Source organism: Buceros rhinoceros, unplaced genomic scaffold (genome assembly GCF_000710305.1).
Source record: "Buceros rhinoceros silvestris isolate BGI_N320 unplaced genomic scaffold, ASM71030v1 scaffold10672, whole genome shotgun sequence".
Lineage (NCBI taxonomy): Eukaryota > Metazoa > Chordata > Aves > Bucerotiformes > Bucerotidae > Buceros > Buceros rhinoceros.
Window position 1 is genome coordinate 4,974 of NW_010398317.1, and position 8,389 is coordinate 13,362.

At 39.3% G+C, this 8,389-nt stretch overlaps 1 protein-coding gene across 1 annotated transcript in view; it reads right to left on the reverse strand.

Moving 5' to 3' along the window:
* LOC104488955 (low-density lipoprotein receptor-related protein 1B-like) overlaps positions 1–8,389 on the reverse strand; it is a gene marked incomplete at both ends in the record, with an annotated part of 87,071 nt that overhangs the window by 4,693 nt on the left and 73,989 nt on the right. Inside the window, one exon of the mRNA XM_010131063.1 lies at positions 1,854–2,034. Coding sequence (XP_010129365.1) covers positions 1,854–2,034 — 181 coding nt within the window. The remainder of the gene's footprint in view (positions 1–1,853; positions 2,035–8,389) is intronic.

Sequence of the window (8,389 nt, forward strand, 5' to 3'; positions counted from 1 at the left end):
CCCCCCCCCCAAAGGAGAAACAGGTCCATGGGAAGAAATACATAAGAAGCCTGGATGTGTCAGCAATGAGGCATCTAAACAGCATTTTAGATCATATGATGCGAAGTAACATCAATGTGCTGAAAACATTCAAAGTAGACATTTACTATCTAGTAACAGACAAATCCAGGATTTCAATTATTAAACAAGAGAGGAAAAGGCATACTGATCTCAAATGGATCCTACTTGTTAAAGTTGTCATGATTTTGTTTGTATTTGTGTGTCTGCCCTTTGATTTCACCACATTTATGTTTCTGAAATAACTTCTGGGATTCTAACCCACTTAACCTGTCTGTACTTTGAAGAATAAAGGCTTGGAATCTAAGTTCTACATTTACAAAGGAATAAAACACTGAAGAGAATAAAACAATTTTATCAAATCTGTGTAAATGATGCCAAATCTACTCATCAAAATTTTATTCCAATATGCTTTTATGTTTAAACATAATTTGATTGCTTTGTTTTTTATATAAGAAAGTGTAAAAGATAAAGAAAAAAACATTTGCATGTAATGATGGTGCAATTCTTTTTCTTGTCTGTCTCTTCCAAGTAACCCGTCAGAAGGTTGTTTTGGGTTCTTTTAATATTTTTGTAAATATGTGCTAAAACATATTGACTATTTTTTGATCCATGAGGCTGCATTCAAACAACACTGGCTTTAATCGCAGAATGATAAAACCTGCATATGCCCTGAAGCTCAGGCACAGAGGCAGGTCAGTACGGTTTTTATTTTACTGGAAGACAAAATAGACCTTACAAATATTTACACAACAGCTCAGCAGCTATTACTGAGCTTTTTGCCTCCAAATTTTGTCCGTACTTATTCTAGTTATCCTGTCATAAGCTAAAACATAGTTACAGTAACAGACATTTACATTAACGTGCTTTAATTGTATCCCAAAATGCAGTTAATGCTTCTACATCGGTTAAATCAAGACTAATATTTTCTAAACATAATTAAAATGCCATAATAAATGTTATCCCTCAGGAAAAGCTTCCATGAGAATTATCATCATGAAGGGCACGCTATTTTATTAGAAAAGAGTTTTATATAATAGTCCTTTCCAGACAATACATCTTCATACGCTATTTCCCGTGCCACGTGTTTACTGAGCTGGTAAATTTAACAAAGTAGGTACGTTACGGTTTGTAGTCTTGATTTTACATCCTTACTGTCTGACCTTAATTAATTGTAGCCTTGCCACAGTCACTTCCATTCCTCAAAGAACAACCTCAGAAGTGAAAACCTGGTATTGCAAACACTTTCTAGTACTAGGAAAACAGCAATCAGTTCAGCCACACTAGAACTACCTGCCTGCATCACTCTAGCGACAATTCCCTGACAAACGGAACAGTGGCTTTTTAAGGTAAACCACAACCATACATAATATAATGTTCATTTTATTATGCAGCCTCTCGCAATTAATTATGCTAGTAAGTAATGAAAAGTGCCTGTCTCATTTAGTTTTAAAAACCAACGTGTACCAGGACATGGTTATAATTATCTTCAGAAATTGGCTTACAAAGAGAAATAAAGGAGAGTATTATAAAGTTCACTTAGTATTGAAAGTACATACAGGTCTGATACACTCAATTTGTTTGAGAAAAAGGTGAAGCACATTTAGATTAACTGGACCTGTGGTTCAGTGGTGCCTGGGCATACACATTCTTCTGAAGGCTCCAGGCAAGAATGCGGGACCACTACAATCACAGACTGCTACATGACTCCTCACACCTCATGCTAAACAAAATTCAGTCCTGTATTTATAGTATAAAGACAACCATTAAACAGCATAAATTAGTCTATGTCATACCCATTGACGGGATCAACAACAATTCCTCTAGGGTGGGACATGTCTCCCTCCAGCAAAGTTTTTCTACTCTGAGCAGCTTTTTCCAGTCTGGCTACAGCAATTGTTTTCCTGTGGCCGTCATTTGTCCAATAGAGATTATTTCCAATCCAGTCCACTGCTATGCCTTCTACATTATCAAGATCTGTTGAGGGAGAGAAGACAGTAGTGAGAGCGCGATATTATATGTTTATGTTCTAGCACCATCCATGAGCATAAACAATGGACAATATATGCTCCATATAGCTATACTAGGTGATTTCCTTGAACCTGAATTATATTTGTAGTGTCTGTCAGAATTAGTGTTTGCTGAAAACACTCTACAAAGAGTGGTCATAAAACTTGGGTAGTAAAACATAAGCCTTCATATGTTAACCACAGCTGGCCTTGCATAAATCACAAAACTCTGCTTAATTTTAACCCTAAATACCAGTATCACTCAAGTCAAAAACAGCTTCCAGGACCACCTCTAGTACTCCAACTTATCTTGCTTTTATCACAAGTTTCATTCTTCTTGAAAAATAAGCAAAACAGGCATTCAATTTACATTTGTTCCACTGTCCCCTTGATCTGCCAAACAGGCAAGCAAGAACATCACGATGACCCAATCTATTCTCCATGGCCAAGTATAAGAGCCAACTATTAACAGAGTAGGCAACACACCAGCCAAGATCAATGGTACCACTGGATGCACCAACATGCTCACAAGTTTGACAGCAGTAAGACTCCATCCGGAACCAAAATGAGCCAACATTGCATAAAGTGTGGAATTTTTCCCAGTTTGAGGAGTAGTAAAACAATTTCCCAAGCAATGCAATTTCCCTCAGCTTACCAAACACCCTGCAACATTAACTGAGCTCTGCCCTCTTCCACAGGATCCCAATTCCTTATCCAACAGCATAAGGTCTCTAAAAGGTTTTCCCTCTCTTTTCCATCATCCCCGTTCCCTTTTCTATCAGAAAGACCTCCAAGTCCAAGCGTGTGGGGTGAGATATGGAGAATTTCCCGTCACTCTCTCCTGACCTTCGTAGTGTTGTGAAGGTTGAGGCACTGCCCAACTTTAGGTGTCACTCTTTGCCACTCGGCTGATCTTATACCAGACCTCCGGCATGACCCTTCCCACGTGCTCACTCCTCATCTACAGAATGATCCCACCATTTGTCAAGTGATACCCAAGGTGTGGGAATACTGAGGGGAGTGATGGAGCGCGAGCTACAGCATTGGTGACCACCACCTTTTCTGGTCCCTCTCCCTCACCTTTAAATAGTCTCCAACAGCCCAAGCACCAGGCACTTGCTATCCCCTCTTCCAGGCACCCCCTGTGCCCACGGAACCCCCTGACACCACCCCTTTAAGTGGCTGTTTCCTCAGGGGCGGCTGGAACTGACCCCCGCCAGCCCAGGGCAGATGAGGGACAAAGCATGGCATCACCTGACAGAGGGCTGAGGGACAGGTTACCAGCTGCTGCCTCCCACCACCTTCCTAAAGCTGAGGAAGCCATGTTTGCTCGCTTTAGTATCCTTCTGAGCTAAAACTCGGGGTGGAAACATTTGTTACCTTACCTGGTATCTTGTCACTGGGATTAAAAATGGTAACAGGGTAATGGCTGCGACTCCAGTGCTTCCACTGAGCCCGAGAATTCACAGCACCAAATTGGTGCCTCCCTTTGCTATGATAAAAAAGAAGGTCCGTATGGCTGAAAAGGTAAAACTCCAACAAGGGGATGAAGGAAAACTCCAAAGAAAAAAAAACACAGCATAAAAATTCCCTCCTTAGTATGATGCTTCTGGACAATATGGATTATCATACCCAGATATACGAACCTACAGTGCAATTTCAATGACAGGAATCATCCAGACTTGGAAAGGGGAATGCAAATTCCTATTTTCTGTTCACATTTATGCTGGTAACACTATCTAGATGCAAGCTTTCATCAGATTCGTTCTCTTAGTCATGTTGACGTCACTTTCTGATCTAGCAGAGAAAGCCTCTGATTTAGGAGAGAAAATCTGCTAAACAGAAAACAACTGGTTACTATCTGAACTGTGCTGCCAGACCTATGAAATTTAACTGTCAGTTTTCCAGCCATCAGCTTTGCACGAACTCCTGAATGCTGGTTTGGGACATTTTAAATCGTTATCGGAGTCATTTCTACGGCAACAGCGTTGTGCGGTGGCACTGTGTTACCATCGCCTAAACCTTCCCTCAGATTTCTCTGCCAAGATGCCCCCCCATAACACAATCAGTAAGTACTAATGGAAAGGTCTTACTAACATTTGTAACTTCAGCATACCTACACACCTTATTTTGCAACATCAGACATATTTGCCTTGGACAGACTCTTCGCTGATAATATTTTTTAGAGCCTGAACGCTTTACCGACTAACTCCAAAACTATCTCGTTCCTTACGAGGACTCGGTAAAAGTCTTTGTGGTGGATGGGAATGCAAAGCTCTTTTACAGCCTACATAACTTAGTGCCGTATAGAAAACTTTCTGCTTACTATAACCCATAGAAAACATATGGCATGTCATCAACAATACACTACAATAAAATATGACATTTTTACTCAATAAATAAAATATCAGGCTTTTTATACATTTGGATGCAGTAAAAGCATCCATAAAAGATGCTGTTACAATCTCCATAGCATCGGAACGTGACAAAATGTTTTTGTTGAACAATGTTTTTCAGTGATTGTAATACCACCAAGTTAACAGAGCTATAATGTTTTCAAATACCTTGTTATTGAAAATGATGCATTTTTATTAACTTTATAACTATTTCTTTTTTAAAAAAGCAAAATGCATTTAAATATCACATCAATTGCTTTGAACATGGGTGTAATTGAAGCCTGACTACCTCTGTATTCACGTGCTCCTTTGGTTTTTGTCTACTTAGCTGAAAGATAGTGACATTTTTTCTTTTCCTCCATTATAATTCAATTTCTGTGTTCACCCTGCTACGCCCAGCTACAGTGATCAATATAAGTGAACTTGCAAATCATCAGTCCTTGATATCTCCTCTACCTATATTTATAAAATTCTATGCTTTTAATAATACATGGACCTCTGCCCTATATAGCAAATTAGCTTGAAATCATTCTGAAGGTCCCAAATATATTACAAAGAGACCCATCAAAGTATCAACTAAACCTTGCTCACGTAAGAACCTAGTAAATCAGTCAGGGGTCTCACATTCTGTGAGACTCAACGTGACAAAGTTATGGGAAAAAAGAAAAAAAAAAAAACCACAGAAGTGACATACGCTGAGGGTTTTCCCACTTTATCCCTATTTCTGATACACCCAAACATCAGTGGATTTTTAGGGAACTATTTCCTTTTGATCTAAAAAGCTTGAAGGAACCAATGGTGTCAAAATTCACTCTCCAGATGGAGGATATGAAACAACAGTATGATGACATTTAACCCAGCAGCCACCAGGTCTGACAGGAATCATCGAGCCAAAGGACAAAACAACCACGGATCAGTCAGAGATCAGTGCCAGCAGCTCGGGCAGGTTTCCCAGGCTGATGGATGCTGTCAGTTTTATTTGCTGTCTCTCGGTGCCTTTGCAATGTTCTTTTTTAAAAAAAGGAAATATCAGAGTCACCTGGAACTCTCTGAAAGCGGGAGAGGGGCCTTTGGTCATGGAGTGATGAAGTATGTTGAGAAGTGCGAAGTACAGTAGGGAAAAGCAGAGAGCATCTCACCAAGGACCTGGGAGCCCAAGGCCGGTGGAGAGAGACTGCTGAACAAAGATGAGCTTCAGGAACGGAAGAAAAGTCCTTTAGGGCTCAGAGGGGTCTCAGCAGATTTTGCTCACGTCAAGAAAACACTGACATGGCTAAAAGCAAACTTGAGGACAAAGACCCATTTTATTTTCGTCTTGTCTGACCTCGACATTTTTGGCTAAACATACTTTTTATAATAATAAAACCAGCTTCTTAACAAAAATGCTTTGGTTTTTAGTTTTATTCAAGAGACAAAACAGTCCAAATATGGACTGTGTTGGTACCAACAGCAAAGCTAAGTATTAGATTAGAACGGTAGAAACCTCCTAAAATTTACAAGCCTATTGCTCCAAGTCTATTCATTTCACATGACAGCTACTGGATCTGAGTCACCACGCATTCTGCAGTAATTCTGGAGCATCTGTTTCTAAACCAAACACAATCTGAGTAAAAAACACTAATGGTAATGAGGCATTAAATATATCAGAAAGCTTTAAAATAATAGAGAATTTACAGCAAATCTTATAGTGACAGTTTACTTTCTTTTTGTGAACTTATGGTTTAAAGTTTACTTTTATTTAATTAACTAAAAGCTTTAAATACGTGCCTTGTTTTTAGGTGGGCTTCACACCAAGTAGTAAACAGGAACAAAATAATGGTCATTCTGGTTAAACAAAATTGATTTAACTACAATAAGGCAGGCTTTCTGCAGTGAAGCCCTTTTGGCAAAAAAAAAAAATAAAGAAAAAAGATGAAAAGGGATGGGGTAAATAAAATACCATTTTGATCATTGCTCACTTTATGATTGAAAAATTGACCTTTGTAATTCTGGAAATACTACCAGATTTTTACCATCAACGGTCATATGTGGGCTCCAAACATAAAGAACACAGAAGATTTTTAAAAAACTCTTATTTCTAGAGGCAGCAACTTGCCACATTGGTTTAAATATGCAAGAGATAAGCGCTGTGTGTAACTTGGACTAGCTCAATGTCAGTTAGATCATGTTCACTAATAGTGCCTAAAATACTAGACTAACATGAAAATGGGTGAAAAAAAAAACTTCTATATACCAACCAGCTAAACAGCTTCCAAAAATCTTTACAGACTTACTTTGACCTCGTTTAAGCAAGAAGTTAACCCTTCACCATCTTTGCTAATATTTACAAGTGAATGTTATAACACTTTAAGGCTCACAACAACCCCAAACAGCACAAGTGGGACAAAGACAATTAAAAAAAACCCTCAGAGTTTCTGTTTATGGTACTTCAACTGAACAATATTTAAATTGTTTTTTAAATGTCTTTTTTTATTAAAAACAGATTTCATATGCAACTTTGAAACCTCAATTATAGCAATTGTGTTGCTGGTGAAAGCACACTGCTCTTGCAGTTGTGCCACCAGCTCTAGGCTGGGCCATGCTGTGGCTGTCAAATAGTCATCAATACTACCCAGCAGCTTGTTTCACAAAGCGAAGAATAAGAAATCACAGCCGAAACGATGGGAAATCAAACTCCAGCAGCGTTAGGTGTGCGGCGTCCTCAGTCCCCCCTCAACAGCTTCTAGGATCAGGCTCTCGTGTAGGCAAACTGTAATTATCTGAGCTGCAGTGTTGCTCGAGCTAGCTTATCCGTTCTTGCAAAACCAACACAAAAAATTGACAACTTCCAATCTGAGAAGCGACACCTACTACAGACAGAGCTCCCTCACAGCGTGCTCTTCAGAGCAAGTATTAAACCACCTCCCGACCACATGATTTCCTCTAGTAGCCTTCCTCCAAGGAATGATTTAATCTGTCCCTGCTGAGCTCTTGAAAGCTGAGAAGTATAAAAGCCGAGGTGGTATGGCTGGAGGCCATATTAATTTTTTACCTCATGAAAAATACATTAACAAGTGTTCTTTAAGCTTACTTTGAAGTTATGAAACTATACCGGGTTCTAACTAACCATGGAAGCTCCTGGGGAAGAAGTGGAGGGAGAATGACAGTGATGGTTTTTTGTAAGTAGTGGGACCACCAACAATACATCATCAGATAATTCATAACTCTTTTGGTATTGCAATGGTATTTGTGCCATGTTGAACTTACAAAGAGCAAAAATTCCAGTTAAACATTATTTAAACGAGTCTCTCCTATTTGCTGGATTGGTGTACAAAGTTTATGCATGTTTGCATGCTTGATTGGACTGACCCCAATCTGTATGACACCTTTCAGCAAGGATGATCCTTGGTGTTACCTTACGTTGAACCCTTCACACCGCCCACTCCTTCCTCTACTCCATTGCTGTGGCCTAAAATTGCGTGTGGTTTACTAAGAGACGGTCAGCATTGGAAGTTCTGTGATGTATATTATTCATCTCCATATTTGCAGTGAAATGAGTAATTACCAGCTTGCCAGATGAATATTCATCATTTACTCAGACGGCTGCCTCTTCTTAAGCAATCACTGATACCAGGTAAAGATATTCCTTGCAGCTACTGCTGAAGGGATCTTTGTGCAGACTCTGAGGTCTGTGGAGGGACCTTATACCAAAACAGCAATATCACTGCAAACTGGAGATAACTTTTGAGTCGAGCGGATTAAAACGTGGGATATGAGTGATGGGGAATGAAAATCCCTGTGCTAAAACAATGGCATTTTAGTTACTTTCACTGTCTTAGGCTTTAATTTACAAGTAAAGATATTAAGCTCTCTGAAGGCCAAGATGAATATTCATACTGCTTATTTTTTTGAGTATGAGGAAGTGCAGCAGTTGTTACCTCCTGCTGA